Genomic DNA, 23,052 nt, shown 5'->3' with positions numbered 1-23,052 from the left:
ATTGTTTTACCAGCAAAGATGCTCTTGTTGAATCTTTAATAGGTCATTTTTTAAAACTGAGAACAACAAGCAAAATCCAATTTACCTTTATCGTAGAAATCTGAGAAAATTCCAAAGCTGTACAAATAAAACCAACGCTATGGAGCGAGCATTGGTAAAGACCCCTTGAAGTAAATCGGAAAGTATGTTAAGTTCAGAGTTAAACTATAAACACTCATTTCTTTTATTCTGAAAAACAAAACAGGCATATATTGACAGTAAAGCACTTCCATTAAGAGGCTGCCAATTTATTGCCTGTGTGTGATGTTTTATTGCTGTAATTTACCTAATGCAGGACGCTCTCTTCCAGGCCTATACTTTGCAAAACCAATATGGCATTCCACACTCAGAGGTACAGTATCACCATTTGTGGAAATATTATAGTTAAGTATAACATTACTAGTTTATGGTACAGTGCACATTGCATTAGTTTCTGCTTTTTATTTTACAGATGGCCAAGCTACATCAGCTGTCAATGCAGCAAGGCCTGAGTCCTATTACCCAGCCTGCTTCAACTATGATACCTGGTATGTAAAGCAGTAGAAAATAATCTGGATAAAACTAAGCAGCTTGCAGAGTTTTCTCTCTGCTTCTCCATCTGTAACTTGTCGTAGATTTTCAACCTGCACTTGGACCTTAGAAATAAAGTCTCACTGTCATTATCTGCACTGATAATGTGATTGTCAGTGAAGGAGGAGGAGACGAGGCTTTATAGCTCTCTCACTGAAACTATTATGTGAAATGATACGTTCCGCAAAGTCAGAGGAGAGAAGGAAAAGAATCAGTGCTGTGTTAAACATCAGGCCATTAAAATGGAAATGAACTTCTTTATTATATCTACCAGTTCCCAGCTCAAAGGGTTTTTCCAGCGTATCATTGCTGATTTGTGTGGCTTTACTAATTAAAGGGGTTGAATGAATATTCAAATGTCTGATATGTCAACTTTATTCCGTCAATGCGTGTGTTTTCTTTCATCAGGGATGGACTCCAACTCTCAGACATCTCAGGAGCTGCTTATTCCCAATGATGTAAGCAAAAGCAACTCATAACTTTTTATTCTTTGTTAGTATTTTTCCCATCTGAACGCAGTGAAAAACAACAGGAAATCAGCACTCATCTCACATGTACACCACAGCACAGGAGCAGGTGACTTCGGATGCGGTAGATGCGGTAGAAGACGTCTGGCGTGACTTCAAAAGAGATGAGAGACATGTTGGCAACTCACTAATTATCCCCATTATTCTAACCTCAGACTAACCCAAGGTTAAAGGGATTCTGAGCTGATATGGATCCTTTTCGCATTATTGTCTGGGCTGCAGTTGCAGTGTCTTATAGCGTGACTCCCAAGAGTGCTCAGTAAATCCTCTCATGTTCCCTGACCTACTTAGAGGCTGTCTGCTGTCAAAACAGCCAATAAGAAAACAGACAAAGATCCTTTTCCTCTTCACTTAGTCTCCGCCAGGGTTTGATGAAACATCTCTCCAATCTGAGAGCAGAAATCACGGTGCATAAATTCACTTGCATTCTGCCTCCAACACTAAAGTCAGACTACATTTCACTTCAGATGATCATGCTGGTATTTGGTTTGGCTGGTTTGGACAGAGAGCATCTGCAATTAATTCTTGTAATTTGCTTTCTATTGGATTTCATTTAGAGCTCACTTGTAAAGTCAAATGTATAATGAAGCCAAAGATTTATGATTTAATTTGCATCCATAAGAATGAAATGTTCAGGAAATTAAAGGCTGGCACTTTCGTTTTGATCACGTCAACAAATTCAATGAAATGTTTAATTTAATTTTTTTTAAGAGGCTAAAATATCCTGAAATCTGTCAGGATGGTGTATATGGGATCGACTTAAAAATAAATTACAGTAAAGGAACATGTAACCCAAAGCAAGAGTGTAGTGTTAGTATATTTTTACCAATAACAAAAATATAGAATATTTCCAATATTAAACTGTGTTGAAATGCATGCTCTGAAATGTTCTCTTCTGTCAAATTGCAGTTCAAAATACCAGTCCAACTATTTCAGACGGTTAAATTATTTTCAATTTGCTGTCTCTGTTTTACAAAAGTGACAAGAATGGGAAAAAAATGTGTGGATTGATTAGGTTTGACTGTGCTGTATAGAATATATACACGACCCTTCAACGACATTTCTCAAATGCCTCAAGGCTTTTTTAACCAAGTAAACCCACACATGTCCAGTGGCACAATGCATCTGAGGAATGAGAGAGTCCAGAGCTATATGTGACAGGGACAGCTGTGAGCTTGAACCATTGTTCCAGAAGAGAGGACTTATAGCCATGACTGAGCCTCCTCAGCCCTCCATCCCCCCTCAAGCCGACCACACAATCCTTCTCTGTGCTCACACACTGAACACCAACAGAGAATTGTGCACGCACACACAACACACACACACACACACACACACACACACACACACACACACACACACACAGACGCATTGAGAAACTGCTTAGACCCAGTCAGCAGTACGTACGTACGATGATTAACCGGAAGAAAAATGGCTGCGCTCTCACCATCCCATCCCTCTTCCTGTGTCCTTTCAAATGACTGCCTCAGCAGGAACCCAACAATATGTAGGACACTTATAGTTGAAGATAGTGCAGCATTAATGTTATTTGAAAAATAATCACCACAGCAAGCAAATGTACTTGCTGTGTCTCCTCCTGTGTCATTTATTTAGCTCTGGTTGCATTTTTTTTAAGGTTGTTCATATAGGAATGCTGTTGTCTGAGGTCATGCTCACCAAAGCGGGTGAGCTGTTGACAGCTGGTGCCTATTGACAGCTGGTGTAAAAGGCCAGAGTCCTGTGGAGATTCTTGGTCTCAGTGGGAGGGGACACGTTATCTGTGATTTGAGGTCTGTCGTGGCCATTGTCTCTAGAGTTGCTCTTTAGGCTGGCTGCTCTTAGGGAGTCTCTTCCCCCCCTGAATAAACTGCTGAGCCAATAATAGCCAGGCCGACCAAGCAGGTCGCTGTGTGACAAATCAGACATTGTGGATCAGGCTGCTTACTTGTTAGGAATGGAATGTGAAATGCAGGGACAAGTGCAACACCGTATTTGTGTTTGTGTATCTGTGTGTGTGTGTGTGTGTGTGTGTGTGTGTGTGTGTGTGTGTGTGTGTGTGTGTGTGTGTGTGTGTGTGTGTGTGTGTGTGTGTGTGTGTGTGTGTGTGTAAGCTGCCAGCACACATGCATACAACAAGTACTTCATCACTGTCTGCCCCCCTCACTATACTATATATCTGGCAGCATAACCCTGTCACTGAGCCCTGACACCCTGCACTTGAGCTGATACGCAGCCCCCTAGCTTTGGCTCTGTTAAATATCATTGTCGCTAATAGGCAGGGGTCCAGGTTGGGCAATGAAAGCAGAACAAAAGTGATAATGTATTTTGGAATGCATAAAACTCATGTCATTGTCTAATCTACTCTCAGCAGAAAGAATGCTCAAGCCGATGGTACTGTATGTTATATATTTGAGTTATTTTCCCATTATGTTTTCCATTAGTGCGGAGATGCATCTAGCTGGCATGTGTTTGGGAAGTGATTTGTTTGGAAAGTCATCACCACTCTGAGGAATCAATAACCTTTTAGCCACTCAGATTAATGAGAGGCAAATGTGCCTTCTCTCGTCTCTTTTACCGGTGCACACGCAGTAGCAATTAAGGGAGACCAGGGCGGGGGGTGGAGTGCTTTTGACATGCATGATGGATGACCAATCCACTGAAGACAGTGTAATTGCAATATTCGAAGTGGACTGCATTAAGTCAGCCAAACAGCACCAGACCCTTTTTATTATTATTGTTCCCCTGTTTTTGCTTTTGGCCTTTTTTTCCGCCCGAAATCACTCTCATCAGCATCACAAACAACTATAAGATAAGCTGGAATCAGTCAAATGATTTATTGAAACTTTTCCTGTGAAGCATGTTTCCATCAAACTGACCAATCTGTCTCTGCCTCTGTTCTTTCGTAGCTGATTGGCTCGATCATTGGCCGCCAAGGCACTAAGATCAATGAGATCAGGCAGGTGTCAGGAGCTCAAATCAAGATCGGCAGCCAGCTGGACGGGACGAGTGACCGCCATGTAACTATCACAGGAACACCGGTCAGCATCAACTTGGCCCAGTACCTCATTACCTCCTGGTAAGGCCCAGTGTACAGCCATCTAATGAGTAACCGCAAGTGCAGGTCTGAGAGAAATGCATTGGTGTAAAAGGGTCAAAGGTTACGCTGAAGAGATATAAGTGATAATGAGGCATGTCCTTGTGCTGCTGGTAATTGACCTCCAGGGAGTAAAAAGCCTGGTTGTATTGTACAACATAGAAGCAGTGTCTTGTAGGAATTCAGATTTTGCAGTGCAGCTCATCTTTTTCTTAATTATCTTTCCCAATACTAAAAGAACCTAATGCAACACAGACAAAGACAAAGTCTTAAATAGTTAAAGTACAGGTGACTGAACAAATCTGGCACATAAAAGTAGTTAATACAAATACAATTAGAATTATAAGAACAAAAAGGCAAAGAACAAATGAAATCCAACAAAAATGGGGCAGCAGCTTCACACAATAAAAAAAGAAGGAATATTTAAGACAGAATTATTTTTCTTTCTTTATGTAAATTAAGATATGAGACCAAACTGGTAATTATCAGTCCTTCATATTAGATATTCAAAAGACAAAAAGTCCATCATTAGTTTTAACAGTTAAATGAGGTTTTGACATTATCCGAGCAACCACTCTCAAATACTTTGAATTGTTCCTGAAAAGGAGAAACAAAAGACCATTCCCACATTAGCTCTTGTGACTGGCTTAATACTGCAAAGTCTGAACTGGGAATGACATCAGTCACGCTCAAGTTGCTCCAGTAACAGGTTCGGAAAACCTTTATAGATGGAAAGTACTAGGTGTGCGACTGACTTAATAAGACACAAATAAGACAGAAGTGCTCATAAAAAGTATATTTCTATAATTTTCTCTATTGTTGATGCTAGGAGCAGAAATGTTGGATTGTGTTGGTGAGGTTGTCCCTGTTTTCAAAAAGTTTTCAGTAATCTGACTTCAGGGGGCTGTTCCTGTCGAAATTTCAACTGGAGCATACCATTAATTCCTCAGTGTTTACCCTCCCACAGCCTCTACTACTCTGTATACAAATAGAAATAATAATAAATAATTATTAATAAAATGTAACTTAATAATAATAACATATTTTTTATTTCCCTTTAAATGCTTATTCGCTATTCTTCTGAGTTTACGAAAAACTAAATATGTAGAAAAGTATTGAAGTGGTGGTGACCCTCCTGTGAAGCAATTCTATTACACTAAATAAGTAAACACATTATTCAGTATGTTATCACACACACAGACTTTATTTATGTTTTGGATCAATTAGATCCCAGAGAGGTTTTACTCTGTGTTATATATCTTATGAATAAACTGTTCTAAAACGCCAAAAATCAAAATAAAATATTAGAACATTAGATAAAAGGGAAAAAATAGATTATTTAAAACTGAGTAAACATTATTGCATCACAGACATTACAAGGGGTCCGGAGGTAGGGTCAAGAAATAAGACCGGGTGGAGTATGGCTAAATTATGGCCAACAGGACACAGACAGTCAATGGTAATGTCTATAATATAAATGATTAAATGTTCATCTGCAATTTTCTCTCTCTCTATGTTCAATCCATGCGCCCTCTCTGTCTATCAAGGTAAACTAAGTAACACTAACACTAAGTAATTATGTATAGTGTTTAAAACAAACAAATACAGGCCAGGTGAAAGAAACAAGGGTGGAAAAGTCATATAATGAACCAAATAAGCATAATGTACATTTCCACCCTGTCTTCAACAATTGTGTCATTGTCGTATTTCTGTCACTGTGGATGTAAGTGTTTTAATGTCCAAACCAAACTGTATTTTGTAGCAATGCACAAGTGCCACAAGATGACAGTAGCAACATTTGAGGAACCATACGAGAACTGTGCGAGTCATTGGCCTTTCCGCAGCACATTCCTGCAAATGTTTCACAATTTAAATCTTTAATATGAAATGAACAGATTCTGTCCACTGAAATAATCTACAGGGCTTTTACAGGGCAGGAAGTATCGACTTTGTATTAACAGAATAATGTCATTAAAGAAATGTCATACTAATATATAAGTATATATTAGTATATACTAATATATAAATATATATTAGTATATATATAGTGATCAAACAGAGAGAATCGGAAATGGAGGCATGTCTCTAATATCAGCCTGCTTTAAATAAAGGCCTGGTACACTCTGCAGTTAAGATAAACTAATAACTTTTTTTCTGTAGATCTTCTACTTAAGTAAAAGCAGTAGAGCCTGCAAAATAGAAATACTAGTACTGTAGTAGCCTACAAGTTAATAAATGTTGAAGTAAAAGTACAAAAGTATTGGCATCAAAATATAGCTCACTTAAAGTACTCATTGTGCAGGCCACAACTCATTCTACTCACTCTAGAGTACCCTAATGTTTATTTTATTATTGAATCATAATTATTGATGCATTAATATGTACATCACTTTAATGTCGCAGCTGATCAAGTTTTGCTTTTTTTTTAACTATACTGTAGGTTATATAGGCCCTCTAGTTTGTGAATTTCATCAAAGGATCAATAAAGTTGTATATTTATCCATAATTATACATCATAATTTGATCTATACATTTATTGAGTATATTTTTTATTATATGAACCTGTAAAGTAACTAGTAACTAAAACAATCAAATAAATGTAGTGTAACAAAAAGCAGACAATATTTAGAGTAAAAGTATAAACTCTAGATTCCATGCAGCTCCCTCTGGAGCCTCAAAAGATTTTATACAGCTTTTTTCACTATGCAGTGAGGAGTTCTCCTTTAAATTAAAAAAAGTCCAGACCCTTCAGCCAGTGTTGCAGCAACCGTATAATCCTCAAATCTTCATTCTCTCTTCTCTTTTCTCCATGTCTCCTCCCTTGTCCTATCTTTGCCCTTATAGTTTAGAGACAGCCAAATCCACAGCCCAGGCAGCCACCATGGCAGCTCCGGTCGACCTCAACATGGCCTTCACTCAGCCAGGCTCCCCAGCTGCCTCCCCTGCACCCACCCTGGCCACCATGGGCACCATGGGCACCCTGACCCCAGCTCATATGCTGGGCACTCCATACGGTGCCATGCCCCTCTCTGGCCTGCTGGGGATGAAGTCTGTCCCCTTTCTGACTCTGTCCAGCCCCGGCCCCACCGTGGCCGTCACCGCTGCACCCTCCCACACCACTCTGGCCGCCTACACGGCCAAAATCTCCTCAGCCAACTGCATCAAAAAGCCAGAGAGACAGAAGTTTGCTCCTTACTGACGCAGCCTCTGAGCTCTGTGTCTGGAGAGTCAGATGAAGGACAGCTGCAGTGTTCTTCCGCAAAACGCCTGATGTAGCCATATCCGCTGGCAGAGATGCTCTTGACTTTTATTCCACGACGCACCAACAGAGAAGAGACCAATGGAGATGTGGATAAAGCTATTTAAAGTTATTTACGGTTATAGATAATTTGTGAGTTTCCCATGAATTGATGGACTGCTTTCATTGTCACCTCATCACTGTTATTGATCACTAAAAAAAGGGCTGGAACCTCACCTGAGAAATACATGTTTAAATTCAAGTTTTCACATGTGTGTCTCGAGTTAGAGATCAGCCATAAGTATTTATCCTTCAAAACATTTGTAAATTATACAAATGCTCTACTGTATGATGCTTTTATACAATGTCTATGTTTTCCTCTTGAAGTTTTTAAGAAAATTTGTAAATGTCTGGGTTGGGTGGGATTTTTTTTTATTTTTAATCTGTGCTATGGTACTGTACTTTACTGTTCAGTGTTATGTTCGTTTTGTTGGATTTTATTTTGAATGTGCAACTTGTTTAATCTTTATTTATTAGTATTGTTTCATTTATTAAAAGTCTTTTTTTTCCTGATGCTTATGTCTCCTAGTTTTTTTCAAAAGGCACAGTTCCTCAATATGAATATTATATTATATAGTATATGACCTGCTTTTAAAATTATTAAATAAAAACACATTGAAATATCACTTTTTACAACACGGCACCTTCGGTCTGTTAATTTGCTTCACAGGCATTCAAACAGTAGACCCAGCACTTGAACCAAATCTGTGTCAAGCTAATGTAGCAGCACACATTCAGAAGGAAACAGTGCACACAAAGAGATGTGATGACAGATCCAGGTTATTTTTGTTTTCTTCCAAACAGAAGGCTGAATGGCAGCTTGTCATTCCCGTTGCCAAAATGTATAAGAGATGCGTTTCACATCATTGTGCTCTTGTGCCCCAAACAATAACAGCAGAATGAGACAATAAAACCCCAGAAGAGGGGAGAGCTCTGCCATGCTTGCCAAGCATTTCACCGACATGCATGTGAGTGTGCACAAACAAAACAGATCCAGTGTGGAGAGAAAAGCGCATTATTCTACTGAGTTCACGCACTGTAAGTCCCCTAAGATCAAATACAGCGAGACATTGAGACAGAGGAGTTTGCAATGAAGAAATAAAAGTGGCACAAAATGAGAGATGGAAAAATGAGAGGAGCCACTAGTGACGCTTTGAAAAAAAAAAAGAAATTCAGTATCTGCATCATCAGCATGCACCACAGCATCATCATCCTCTGGAGAGCCGGATAGGATCCTTTCATCCTAACTCTTCTCCTATTTTTTTTTCTGTGAGTGCATCATGGATATGCGAGACACGGAGAGTGCACAATCCTCATCGCAAAGACATTTCAGACATTTAATTTGCAAACAGACACACAGCCTACGCTTACAACTTCAAGTGGCTTTCAGCGTCAAGTCCAACATGCAGCAAGGCTAAAATATGACACTGGGGAACCTATCTATCAATCTATCTATCCATCTATCCATCTATCTTTCTATCATTTTATGACACCTTTATTATAAGATTAGGTTTACTATATTAATGCTACCAAATTAGCTAAAATATCATCATCATTCCTGTTAATATTATAATCGTATGTTGATGATGATTTGGATTATTTTTTACTATCCTACAGGAATTCTTAATGGGCCTCTTGTGCCACCTGTGGGCCACACATCACTAGTCACTGCTGTAACAGTGTAAATTGACTGAAATACTGCATTTGCTAATACAATCCTACATTTATTTTTAACATAGACCACATTATTTTTTTCTTTCTGTAAAACGAATAAAACTTCACTTCAACTCCAGCTGCATTAACATATATCACAGATAAAAGATTTGAATATCAGAGTAGTGAAACGTTTGTGACAGTTTGAAGCTTGAGCTGGTGAGAGCAGGGACCTTAGCTGTCATGCCAACTTTTTTTCTTCCTTTTTCTTCTGTGGTGGACCCGACCCAGGGCTTGTGTGACAGGCTGTTACCTTACACACATAAATACACACACACGCACGCACACACACACACACACACACACACACACACACACACACACACACACACACACACACACCAGACACACACACACGCGCGCACACACACACACACACACACACACACACACACACACCTTCTCCCCTGAACGCTCTCCTTCGGCTACCTCGTCACATGCACACACACACAATTCAGACACACCAGTGGTGAAATGCAACTACCTTAAACTCTACTACATTTCAGAGGGAAATATTACTCCATTCAGAACGCTGCTGCCAGGGTCCTGACAAAAACATGGAAATAGGAACACATTACACCAATTCTAAAATCCATCCCTAACACTGGCTACCAGTCAGGTTGATCCAATACGGAAGTGCCAAAAACTGCAGTTCTCCGAGTGTCCAGTAGGAGTAGTTTGCACAATAGAGCAGTTTTTTATTGACCCCTATGTTAAACAGGCCGTTTTCACAGCATAATAAACCTACTTGGGACTTGTTTTAAAAAAAACATTATAATCTGTATGTTTAGGTCGTAACTCCATGACAACACTTAGGAGGGTGAATATTTTTGTAACAGGCTAGTTTTTTATTTTATAGGAGGTTAAAGTTTATGTATAATTAGGGGAGCGGCCTCTTGAGTGACAGTTAGCCTCTGGCTGACACTTCGCCCCAGAGGCTAGTTGTCAGGATTAGCATCATTAGCATGCTAACTCCGTCCTCATGACCTGGACTGCGGTCATCCGTGTGGTGGTGTTTCCATCAGTGACAAGATGGTTTGCTCTTCGATCAACTGTACCAACAGATGGTTTAGGAACACACCGTGTTAACGTAAGCTGTACTATGCTAATTAAATAGCTGCACATGCACAATGTCTTGCAGTATCTGCACATCTGCGATCGATGGCACATACACTAGATGCTAATCTGGAGCAGCGGGAGGATTCGGGCCGTGAGGGTCGGTGTTTTACAGTCATACAAACATAGATCATAAATGCTGGCTGCCTGCACTCGAGCCGGTGTTTTTTTTGTTTTCGTTTTTTCCCAAACTTTATTTCATACCATAGCCGGTGTAGTCTCCGCTAGAGACACGGGACTCCCACTCCCGTTTATCTAGCAATGTGTTCTGTTAGCCTAGCTCCCAAAGATTTCACCGTCCGGTAAGTCCTCCAGCATTCACGAGAACCAAAAATGGCGGTGGCTTTAAGGGAGACTGCGCCACCGAGCAGCTTTCCATAGGACTCAATGGGCGCCATTTATAGGTCCGCTGTGCATTCATTTTTCTATGTCCATTGATCTAACTGAGACATGCAAGAAACGTAAGAATTGCTTTAAGTCAAAACTAAAAGCTTTTCTATTTTATACTGCATACTGTACCTTATAATGGCTTAAAAAGTATCAGTATAAGTATTACTTACTAAGCACAGTTATTGCTGCTTAAATGTTACATCATGAATAATAATACTTTGCATTAACAAACATTTCATTATCTGTAGTCATGTTTTTGCTAAAAATGTTCTCTCTATACTTCCGTGTCCTCTCATTCCCACTCATATCTCTCTCCCTCAATTCTTTCTGTCAAAAAAAACAAGTACCACATTAATACTTATTTTCACAACACTTAACACTATAACAGTACAAATTTCTACAAAAACAGCTGAAAATATCTGAAATAACCTAATAGTTATATTTAAAAACACTGAATATGGTCAAATAAAAAAGAGTTCAACAAAAGATGTTTAATGATTTAAAATGCTTCTTTAAGAGATCTTGGCCTGTGTGACATCTTTGAAACCTCACACCAAAGGAGGTTTCAGCCTTTTGTGTCACTGTCATGACCATGCTATACCTAGAAACATTTGCTAATTTTGCCATAATTATATATTTTAACATACAGTTTTAAATTAAAAAATATAATTTAGGGCTGTCACACCAAAGGACTAAAAAACCTAACACTTATGGTGCCACGAAAAAAACTAAATATTTGAACAGTTCTGAGACAGAGACATCATGTGCACATCAAGGGCTTCACAGGGGTCTTCTGTAACATGACCTTTAAAGGGGTCCTTCAACTAAATAAAGTTGGCTGTGGAATCGCCCGATTAAATTCAAGATATGGTGTCACACCAGATTTTCTGTGGAAACATGTATCAAGTTCCTATGCAAAAATATATGGAAGAAATAAAGTATAGCCATTCACTAAAGTAGACACTTATGCCTGAGGTATTTAGCAACATTTTTATGCTTTTATATTTATTATATAAAAGTTGTAATTTATAATAATTATATGTAATAATTGAACCATGCTTGAGACAGTCACACCATAGGACAATTTTGAGACTTAGCTCAAAAATGTAAGAAATCTAATGACAAAGCAGTTTTCATGTCAATAGGTCCTTGTAAAACAAAGAAAGGTTTAATCATTTACTGCATTTAAAATCATGCCAACCCTAATTACAATCATTTTTATCTTGTGTGACAGTAAAATTGCAGTGTCACGTCGCCAACCCCATTATTCTTCTTCTTTCAATTGTTTTTGGTCTCTACCATCTCCTGAGATTAATATCTGGTTCTCTAGCTGCTAAATGTTCCACTATGTTCACTAGTTAGTCACTAACTGTGTCGTCTTGGTGCTGAGTAGGTCGCGTACAGTGAGTTTTTAGAGCTTTTTTTGCTGGTGAAAGTGAACCAAAACAGTGAAGTTGTGGGCCAGGCTGCTCAAACAATGAGCCGATACAGGGGTCCCCTTTCACATTTTCATCTGATTCATTGTTTTCATTATATCGGCTATGAAAGATCTCAATACTTCTTCCAACACTGAAGCACAAACACATACAGCCTGCATTCTCACCACTTTGTCTGCTTTAGGTATTTTCATGGCAAACAGCGCCCTCTACTGTCCACGTGACATACTGCTCCACCAATCACAGCACAGCAAAAGTAAAGAGGAAGAGTTAGAGCTGATAAAAGATTGTCTTTAATGTTTGGCATCATTAATGAATTCCATACCACAGCAGTTATGGGAGTAGGAAAACCACTTTTACAACCAAACACTGTTTGATCATGCTAACACCATATGTACAGGAAAGCACATTGAAAAGTGTATAAAGTATTTATATGAGAAGACTGAAAGTCAAGAACGGTGGAGACGGCCACAGTCTAATGGAGTTGTCCTTTTTCAAACACTGATTATAGATATTTATCAATTACACTGATCTCTGGAGTACATGTATATACACAAAACAACGATAAACCTTTTTTGGGGCGTCTGCAATAATTCTCAAAAATATTTCACAATACAGCTGTATGTACAATAACAGAATTTACATTTAAAAATTCTATTGTACCTATATTTTGAGTATCACTTCAGTCACCAGTTATCCTCAGTGCCATCAGGCTCACAAGAGATACTCACATACAAATATCTAACCTCAGGTTCATCTCCATACAAAGTACAGCAGCTGATGCAGAACCTGGGCCTTCTGTCTCGGTGCGGTTTCTGAAATATGTTCACACAACTGATGATCTCACATACAAAAATAGATGTTGTCTAGTCCGCTGACAACTTGATGTACAGTAACACAAAGCATCCACCTGCAAAAAAAACAAAACAACCAGGAAAACCAGTAATTGTTAAAATATTAGCTATATCCTTCCAACCCACAACAGCGCTATTGTTTTGCTCCAGAAAAAAGTAAACCTCTCTCTCAGTCAGCGTTCTCCTGAAACACGTCATTAGTTTTCACACAACAGAAAGTGATTGAGAAACAGCAGCAGGCAGAATAGGAAATATTAGCGCTACAAACCAAACCACAACCTGAAACCAAAGCGGGACGAAACCATACAAAACATCACTAGGTAGATATCTTTTTTTTTTTTTGTCCTTCAGGGAGCGTATAGTGAAGAGAATGAAAAGGAGAACGGCTGTCATTAAAGTAGCTTCTCACAGTCCGGGTGAGAGGTCAAACTGCATTTGAGTGCACTTAAGGCAGGTAGGCGATTCCAACGCTGTCTGAGTGGGCTCCTCAACTGACCACTCAGTGGGTGGGGGTCTAGACTGTATCATCAGACACAACGCAATGCCACTGCTGCTGTCCAGGTTCAGCCCTCACTGCTTAACATGGTCTGACAACCATACAGAGAAAGGAAAAAGATGGAGGGAGAAAGAGAGAGAGAGAATGGTGTTAGTTTTCAGAATCCAGCAGGTGGTTGAGGTGTGGAGACTTTCTCGTTCCCTCCCATCTTCATTCACCGTGAACATGAAACACGACAAGGTGCGGCAACCTGTCTGTCACTGTCCTCCCCTCTCATTCCTCTCGAGATATCTTTGTCACACAAAAGAGACAAATAGAGACTTCTTCAACATAGACTGAACTTAAAGCACTAAAATAAAAACCAGCACTGCAGCCTGTGCAATACAAATAGAACATCTTATCTGAATACATTCACGGAGGTTTCCATATGCAGTGTTATGGACAAGAAATCGTCACTGACTGAAGTTCATGTCCCTTCATGTCCAAGGGAAAAGCTGCAAGTCCAACCTTAGAGACCTGCACTTCATGACTGCCTGACAGCGGCACCTTTCGGAGTGCGCCATTTGATATGATTCACTATTAAGGAGCACTTAACAGTGTTTTGAAAAACATAATGGACATAAGCCTTTGAAAACACTATAATGTATTTTGTATAATGTATTTATTTATCAAAATAAGAATTTATATATATGAAGCATTTAAAGCAGAGAAGTAACTTCACTGTGAATAATAATCTAACCGGTCGTTGCCTCGTGTTGTGAAAATGCCATGAAAAGCTAAATTAAGGGAGTTCAGCGCCTATACTGCACCTGGGATCATGATGATCACAGTTGTCATATTTCACAAAACTGTTGTCATATTATTCTCAAATGAAAAAACATGCTAACACACGAGTTGTACCATTGTGTACAATTAATATCAATTTCTGAACAAAGTTGATCTGTATTATTGTTCAACAGATACATTTCTTTTAAATATCTAAGAGGCCACACGGAGCAGTGACGGCACTTGTGCCTCGTACTGTAGATTCATCCAGTTTCACTCCCTCTTTTCTTTCCTACATGTGCACTGAGATTAAGTCACAGAGCGAGAAGGGTTAACTGAACACACTCCAGCACTTCACACACACTCTTGCTGTTGCTGCTTCTTTAACTCAGTGCAAATGAAGGTAAGAGGACAAGAGAAGAAATCTCTGACTGAACTATAGCTGGAGCTTCCTCATCACTGGGTCTCCTCGTGCTCCTCGCTGATGCACTGCTCCCAGGGGTGTTTCCCCTGGTCCTCCCGGTGGCCGTGAGGGGAGTGGAAGATCCTGCGGGGCAGCGGGATGGGCTGAGGCTGCAGGTCTTCCTCTGGGATGCAGCCCTCTCTCAGGTAAGGTTTAGGCGGCACGGCTGGGGCCTGAGGCCTGCGGTAAGGGATGAGGTGGGGGCCGTGAGTGGGAGCGTGGTGGTGAGGCGGCGGCCCGTGGGAGTGGCTGTCCAGTCCAGGGTGAGCATGAGTGTGAGGATGCGGGTGGTTGTGCGGGTGTGAGACGGGACTGCGGTAGTGGAAGGGGCGGACCGGGTCCACAGAGTCGATCTCCGGTCCACCGTAGTGGATGTGCAGGTAGGGAGCGGCCATGTATTCGTCAGGGGGGGACCACAGGTGACTGGGAAGAGGCTCCAAGGCATCACTCCTGATGGGGCCGGGGTCCGGATACTGGCCTCCAAAGTTACTCTCACTCAGAGAGGAAACACCACTGCTGGCGCTGCCTGACAGAGTGGAGTTACTGCCCCCCAAAGCTGACTGCGGACTGGTGGGGGAGCCAGGTATTGGGTGGAGAGGAGACTGGCGAGAGAAAGAGTCAGAGAGACAGTGGGTGTCATGGATGTATTTCTCTTAACTTACAGTGAAGGACAGTGTCCAGTGTTGTCACGACAACAACCTGAATTTCAACACCACTCATGCTGCCTTCATATGCTGTCAGAAATTTTGGAATTACAAGTTATAAATGAAAGAAGATAAAATGTCAACAACCACTTCATCATTCTGTCATTGTAGTTCAGACACTGAGGTACTTGAAAATGGGTTTCGTAATTATAACTTGACAACTGGAGTGAAACAAATATTGTGTCTGCACTCAATCAACAGGCGTTGCTATGGGTATATTTAACACACTGACTGTAGGCTAAGTGAAGACATTGTGGGAGTTAACAACTTGGGGAATAGGAGCTTCTACGAAGGCAGTGTTACCATGACAAAAGACTGAAAATGCCATTTTGAAAATTTAAAATGTGTTTTTCAAAGCCAAGATTATAATTGCAGCATGGCATTAGGTATTCATGTATATTGAAATAAAGAGGAACAAGGAGAAAGAGGATGAGGACTAAAAATTGCGTCTGAGATTTTATTGCTACACAAACATTTCTCTGATGGCTGTACCTTTCGAAGTGAACGGACAGGCAGGGCAGGGGGAGGGTCGTTGTTCTGGTGGTGAAACGCATCACAGTGCATCAGGAAGTGTCCTGCAAAGTGAAGACATATGAGGAGATAATTAATTCATACATTTCTTAAAAGGTCTTACATAAAAGGCCTTAAATAACAGTGAAGTAAAAGGAGAAGGTACCTGGCGGGAAGGACCTGGGTGGGACAGGGGGCATGATGACCCCTCCAGTAGAAACTGGCATGTAGGACACCTGTTCCCTGTTCTCTCCATCCAGACTCCAGCTGCTGGGAGCGTTGGGAAAGACTGGAGGGAGAATGCATGAACATGTCAACACACACACACACTGTCATACACCTGATGCTGTTCATTTCGACCAATTTGTGTTACGTTACCTTTCTCTGGAAGATTCATGTGAGGATCAGCACACGGCTTACAGGGGCTAACTTGCTGAAGTAAGGCACGCTGCATGTGGTTATTCTGTGAAAAGCAACAGAGTACATCCTTACAAATGTTTGAATGGTGAGCTAAAAACCCATTTCAACATCTTAGAAGGACATTTAACCCAAAAGATCTGTCCCACCTGTCCATTCTCTGCCAGGCTGTAGTACATGGAGTTGTTGACCCTCTCACGATGAGACGGCAACAGTATCATCACCTCCCGGTTGTGTTTGGCCTTATCAGGCAAAGATGGAGAGCCTGGACAGAGAAAAGACATAGAAATGAATTATTTCTACTGGCAGCAATCTCATATATGAAACAGAGATGTCTGTCATTCTACAATTGCAGATATTTTTTGTCTTTCTAGTTTCTATATATAATTAAGGATTTATATTTTCTAATTCCCTAGGATATGTGATTAATAAAACTACATAAGATATATAATATGCACTGATATAAACTTTTTGGGGCAGTTCAGTCTCTGTTTCCATCTCTTCTTACTTACCTCTTGCACTCGAGGGAGCTGAGTTAATAATCTGGGAAGAGTTGGAGCGGATGGAGCTCAGGCTGGAGGAGGAGGGGCTCGGCTGTAAAACAAAATATATTCTAAATATAACAAAAATCTGATATAATAGAAAACGTCTTTTCTGTATTTGGCGTGTCTGCCTTTTATAGTTTATCTAGCACTTGAGAAACTAATAGTTAAAGTTTTTTACATATTGAGATAGCAACATTTAAAATGCAGTTATAGTTTCAGTATCAAAATTGATAGTCAGATAAGAAATCATACGTTATACAATGTTTTACTTCCTGAAATTACCCGTTTTTGATGTGAGTTAAGCTTTATAATTTGCAACACAAATTCACAATTTTTTCCACTACATTCATGCCATTTGTGTTAATTTCAAGCCTTACCTGCATGTGTAATGCCTCCTCAGGGTGCTCCCCCATCAAGCCGTCAGTCATTATGACGAGGTTTCCTGCCTCACTCGATGTGTGCGAGGACAGAGAGGAGGACGAGTGACGGATCGAACCCTGAAGGTTCAGAGGGCTAAAGGACAGACAATGTTTCAGACTGTAAACCATTTATCTCTATGTGTTCATGAATGTCATGTAGAAGTTTTCAAACATTTGTTTTTATCAATCCTGTGTTGTTAAATGGACTTTTATCCAAAGTGCTTTAAAATGTAGCCTGTCATTCACCCATACATTGGCAGCTAGCAGGTACCACACAACATGCTAGCCAACCATCAATCATTTGTGGTCCCCCACCATCGAAGTTAAAAAAAGGCTATCTAAAATACACCTAACGAGATAAAGAACATAGAAATAAGCAGGACAGAACTCCACAGCACATCACAGAACAAACAGGACAGGTAGTGAGGTAAAATAAAAGAGCACAATATACAAAGCACTAGTGAAAAAAGAAATAAAAGAAATACATAGCATGTTGAGCCTGCTAGCCATTAGACCACAACAAATGATTTTAGTGACGACATATAATTTGATCATCCATTGTCTTAACTGCTTAGTAAAATATTTGTATGCGTTTAGTTCCCTGATATATTGTGGGATTTAATTCCATTCTCTTGCACCTTTGAAGGACCAGACTGACTGACTAAAAGTGCTTTTTCGCAACGGAATAACACAATCCCCCCTAGACGATCCCCTTGTGTTACGATCAGTACCTGTTCTTCTATTGATGTAAGCAGCAAGTGGTGGTGGAGCTAGATTGTGACTGACCTTAAAAACTAAGCACATATTAAAATATTTTTGAAGTCTTCCCATCTTAAAAGATGACGGAGGGGTTTTGGGTTTTTATCTAGAATTTTTATTGCTTGTTTGTATTGTAATCCAAGTAGTTTTAATGTGATCAAGTTGGCCTGTGACCATCTTGTCAAACAATAATTCAGATGACTAAAAATCATGAAGTTTAACATGTATAAACATGCTGGCAGTCTCTATAGACATGTCATTTCTATTGAAACTTGCCATATTACATTTGGTAGTTTTGCAGGATATTTTAATTTATATGTGCTAGTGCTGTGATAGAGTGGCGACATCTCGCAACCAATGCATGCTGGGATAGACTTTGACTCCAGGTGACCTAGTACAGGACTATCAGTTTAGAACATGGATCGCTGGAACTTAAATACTTACTTTTAATACTCAGCATTGTTTAAAAATACAATTTTGGGTTGAGATTAGAGATGTAGTTCAGGTGTGTGTGTGTGTGTGTGTGTGTGTGTGTGTGTGTGTGTGTGTGTGTGTGTGTGTGTGTGTGTGTGTGTGTGTGTGTGTGTGTGTGTTACTGACCTGTGTCTGTGTATGAGACGCACACTCTCCGGGCTCATGTGGCTGTGGGAGGAGAGGATGCCTCTGGGAGAGTTGACCCCTTGGCAGCCGGCAGGGCCAAATCGATCCACGCCGGGCACACCCTGCTGGGACCCAACCATATACTGCTCTGAATATTTACACCGCTCAGACACGCATTAAAACACACAGCCACAGTCAGAAAACTTTCTTACACAGGGATGCATGGAAACAGAATCATATAATGTGCGTGTTTGTCAACAAGAATAAAAATGAACACGGCTCAAACAGAACCATGACAAACTGAGCCACATGCGAGACTACTCACATGATGTAAACCTGTCCTCATCATGTGGAACTGGTCTACCAGCTTTTTGTGCAGGGGACGCATCTCTGGATGCACCAGCTTCTCGTGAACAGCCAGCCCCACTCCGAGAATGTGCACCTGTTCACAGGAAATCATATGATTAAAAGCACTGAAGAGGATGTTTGCAACGCTGTCATGTAAGTAACACATGTAAACTCAAAGCTGAGTCTGACCTGTTCCTGCATCAGATCCTTCAGATGTGTGATCCTCTCTGTGTCTTCTGGGTGACTGCTCATGTAGTCCTTATCAAAGAAGGCCTGTTGTAGAAGAGAAGTCAAAGATGAGGATCTCTCACAACATCGATTCAACTCATGACTCAAATTCGATAAATCCAAGCATTTTCTTCCCTACCTCCTGATATCTGGCGATGCCTCCGTTCACAGCAGCATCTATGACCCCGTTTAGGCACATGCTGAGCGGGTTGATGTTGCCATGATGCTGTCTGTGTTGGTACTGGCTGATCAGAGTCCGCAGCTCCTGGGTTTTATTCTCCACCACGTAAATGGCATTCTCCAGAGGACTCACCTCCATCTGGAAATAAATATACACATGATGATAGGGGGAGGAAGTTGGTGCTTATTCCTTCACATATGTTGTAAAATAGCTGGATAAAACAGTTTTAGCTTCCTTCAGGAGGCAGTATGTGCAGTATGGGATGACAGAGAGTGAATGTTTTAGCTCCTCACCACTTCTCTCCTTTCCACCTCTGCCCAGCGGGAGATCCCAGGAAGAGGACGGGAGAGGATCAGGGTCGTTCTCTCAATCCACAGACTCTGTTAAAACATGCAGAACAGAGAAGAGAGGTTATGCTTGGAGGTCAAGTGGAGAACTGACTGTTTGTAATAAATAACTAGGCTGATATATACAACAGTGCTTTATTGTAGAGTGTGTCTCCCCTCTGGCTGTGGGGAGACACACATCTTCATTCCAGATGTTTTAGATCTGGATCCATGTCCTTCAGGAAATTCAGCCGCTCCTCCTGTCTCACTCTCTCTTTCTATCTCCCTGGTGTGCATGTTTTCCTTGTCTCTCTCTCCCTTTTTTGTCTTTCTTAACTTTCTTTCTGTGTGAATGATGTGATTGAGTGAGTGATGAGCTTTGTGTAGTGCATCCCCTATCCAGGTTTCAACCGCAGAGAGCAGATCGTGTGCCTATCTGTTTGGTTACACCTGGAACTTCCTTGACATCCTCCAGGATCCATATTCTTCATATATGTTTACTATCTATCTATAGTATTGCCATTGGAACTGTAACTTTTCTATGTTGGTGTATTCTGTGCACACTTTTCCTGTTTGGTTTGAGATTCAAGGGTCTAAGGACAAAAGGTGTCGTATCCTGTACAGATTGTAAAATCCTTGGGGCGAACCTGTGATTTGTGATATTTGGCAATGTAAATAAATTTTACTTGACTTACATCAGTATAAAGAAATCTAACTGCAAATCTGAGTGTGATTCATTTCATGTTATTAAGCGTTTCATCTGAATTCAGTATTTCTGTGAATAACATTAAACTGTGAGGCAGAAATGGAGTGAGAGTGGCACTGCTGGCTCCGCGTACCCTGAACTCATTCTCGCGGTCCTTGGGCCCCTTGTGGAAAGGCCTGTCATAGTGGAAGCGGCTGACGTTGTTTATGCGGTAAAAGCTTTTGATCCTCTCGGGCACACGCTCCAGCTGAGGCACATCAGAGATGTCTGACACTGGAGTCACCGCATAGATCTGCAAGTCTAGAAGCCAAGTGTCAAGGAAGTGACAGACAGAAAGACAGACATGCATATTCACAGAGGAGGAAAAGCAGTAGGGATATTCAAAGGAAATGCTTACAGAGAGAGTTTTCTCTCACTGCCTGACTCTGACATTGCATACAGTGTTCCTCTTTGATCTGTCATAACATCTGACAGAAGTAAGAGATAGTGTAAGCTATGATGCTGAATGAATCAATTTAAATAAAATGAACTGTCAACAATACAAGTAATTTATCACTCAAAAATACCAATATTTACTAATTCCTTTTATATCATTAGGCATTCAATATACTAGGTCCAACAAACAGCAACTTAGTTTTAGGATACACTGAGCGTCACTCTGCAGGATGGTGTCGTCAGGTAGGTTGGGATGCTGCATGGCTATGGCTTGTGGAAATTCCCCCAGCATCCTTTGCTGGAAGTCCTCAAGCCGTTCATAGTCATAACCACGACAGACAAACTCCTTGTTCTGCAGAAAAGGGAAGACAAGCAACAGCTTGATTTATTCAACACTGACAGTGACATGTTGATGAGAAACTGCTGCGCATGAGTGCTCTGGACTTCTTTTATTAATGTTGTTTTAGTACTAGTACTGTAGGACTAGCTATTTGTTAGTATTGAACTACTTAAATTGTTTCATTACATATTGAGGCTGTTGTGGTTGGATTTTCAATGCAGTCCTGATGAATAATATAACTCATCTTCTGCTGACTTCAACTTGGACTAATTGATTTTGTGACCACATGGGGGCGGCAGAAACAGTTTGGGAACACAATGTTGACGCATCATCATTTTTTAAGTTGATATAGTGAAATGGTTAGCAAATGGTTGCTTATTTAGTCATCCAGCAGTTACGGAGCAATATTATCATTTATTTGGAGCTGCGTCTCTGGTCACTTGGCAAATGTAAGTCCAATATGTACTCTCTTTTAATCTCTGTTTTGTCTCTACCAACTCCTGAGGGAGATATCTGTCTCTTAGCTGTTAAATGCTCCATTATGTTCACCAGCTAAACAGTAACCATATCTGTCAGTGTATGGTGCCCAGCAGATAGTGTGCTGTGGGCTTTTAGAGATTTTTTTGGCTGAAACAGCTGCTTGCTGCAGCTACAGATGACGCTATGAGAGCAATACCGGTGAACAATAACATTAAAGTTGCAGACGGACAATGATAAAATGAGCTGAAACTCTGTAAAGTCGAGTTAAGCTGCAGATTCAGCTGATAATTCCCTGTAGGTTCATCTCTACCAGGGACTCCTTTCACATTGTCATATGAAACATTATGTCATTGTAAAAATATAGATTATATCTGCTAATTAAATATATGAGGCCCAATCAACGCACAATTTGACATTTAGGCTTACTGTTTTTCTGCACACAAAATTGTCATTGGTCAAATAAACCACTAAATGTATAATATATTTAAACAGTGTAGGGTGCTTTTTTACGATGATGCACCAACAAGGTTATTAAGTAAATATTTACTTGGAGGCTGATGAATTTCAGTGGTGAAATTTTACAGATAAGTTCTGTTATACTATGATGAGAGCTATTATATCAATAGCTGAGATGGCTGGTAAAGGAACAACCATCAAACCATTTTGTAATTCTCAACATCAACTTCCCATCCCGGCTTTCTCTCAAAAACAAGCTACTGTAGCTGACTTTGTCTGCTGCTGAAGCATGAAGGAGCAGTGTAGCTGTCTGCGTCAGCAGAGTCATAACTGTGTCAGGAGGACAGACAAAGATGAGACTAGATTTTAAAAGTCTTACCCTGAGAAAGAAAGGAAACTTCCTGCCATAGAAGCCCATTCTGAAGAACTCTGGCTCAATCCTCTGCTGCTCAATGATGTTGTCATAATACGCTGCCTCCATTTTCTGACACAGGATAAAAAACATGAATAATTAATCATACACATTACTGAATCCTCTGCATTTCCCGACGAGTGTGGGAGTGCACAGATAATTAGGACATTGGGTTTGACACCATATGCAGTTGACACCGTCTAAGAGGATGACAATAAAAAAAGGAGGCTGGAAATCTTCTTCCAGCATCACAGAAGATGATTGTTTGTCAATAACAGGAAGCACATTAAACTTTACTTACCCGTATCCAGCTGAGGCTCTGATAATCATATAACGTCTCGTACTGGAAAGCCAGTTCCCGGCAGAGAGAGATTCCATATTCCCAGCACTGCAAAGTCAGATCAAACAAAGATGATTGGAAGAAA

At 40.5% G+C, this 23,052-nt stretch overlaps 2 protein-coding genes across 4 annotated transcripts in view; one reads left to right on the top strand and one right to left on the bottom strand.

The window, feature by feature from the left end:
* pcbp4 (poly(rC) binding protein 4) overlaps positions 1–7,864 on the top strand; it is a 35,084-nt gene extending 27,220 nt beyond the window's left edge. The window contains exons 10-14 of the mRNA XM_083920652.1: positions 350–391; positions 491–566; positions 1,018–1,067; positions 4,043–4,212; positions 7,075–7,864. Coding sequence (XP_083776778.1) covers positions 350–391; positions 491–566; positions 1,018–1,067; positions 4,043–4,212; positions 7,075–7,429 — 693 coding nt within the window. The 3' untranslated portion in view covers positions 7,430–7,864. The remainder of the gene's footprint in view (positions 1–349; positions 392–490; positions 567–1,017; positions 1,068–4,042; positions 4,213–7,074) is intronic.
* A 6,890-nt stretch (positions 7,865–14,754) lies between these two features.
* The window catches only part of dock3 (dedicator of cytokinesis 3), a gene marked incomplete at both ends in the record, with an annotated part of 48,551 nt that continues 40,253 nt past the window's right edge, over positions 14,755–23,052 (bottom strand). Inside the window, 16 exons of one of the 3 annotated variants that reach the window (XM_083920122.1) lie at positions 14,755–15,363; positions 15,958–16,040; positions 16,142–16,264; positions 16,354–16,438; positions 16,542–16,657; positions 16,905–16,986; positions 17,315–17,450; positions 18,716–18,858; positions 19,041–19,157; positions 19,253–19,336; positions 19,431–19,610; positions 19,766–19,852; positions 20,638–20,804; positions 21,150–21,291; positions 22,595–22,699; positions 22,929–23,015. In XM_083920122.1, coding sequence (XP_083776248.1) covers positions 14,755–15,363; positions 15,958–16,040; positions 16,142–16,264; positions 16,354–16,438; positions 16,542–16,657; positions 16,905–16,986; positions 17,315–17,450; positions 18,716–18,858; positions 19,041–19,157; positions 19,253–19,336; positions 19,431–19,610; positions 19,766–19,852; positions 20,638–20,804; positions 21,150–21,291; positions 22,595–22,699; positions 22,929–23,015 — 2,346 coding nt within the window. The remainder of the gene's footprint in view (positions 15,364–15,957; positions 16,041–16,141; positions 16,265–16,353; positions 16,439–16,541; positions 16,658–16,904; positions 16,987–17,314; positions 17,451–18,715; positions 18,859–19,040; positions 19,158–19,252; positions 19,337–19,430; positions 19,611–19,765; positions 19,853–20,637; positions 20,805–21,149; positions 21,292–22,594; positions 22,700–22,928; positions 23,016–23,052) is intronic. The other 2 variants (XM_083920123.1, XM_083920124.1) reach the window with 2 other exon arrangements.

This window comes from Echiichthys vipera, assembly GCF_963691815.1.
Source record: "Echiichthys vipera genome assembly, chromosome: 9".
NCBI classification, from domain to species: domain Eukaryota; kingdom Metazoa; phylum Chordata; class Actinopteri; order Perciformes; family Trachinidae; genus Echiichthys; species Echiichthys vipera.
Note: the sequence above shows the minus strand (reverse complement) of the source record. Positions and strands in the feature narration are given on the sequence as shown.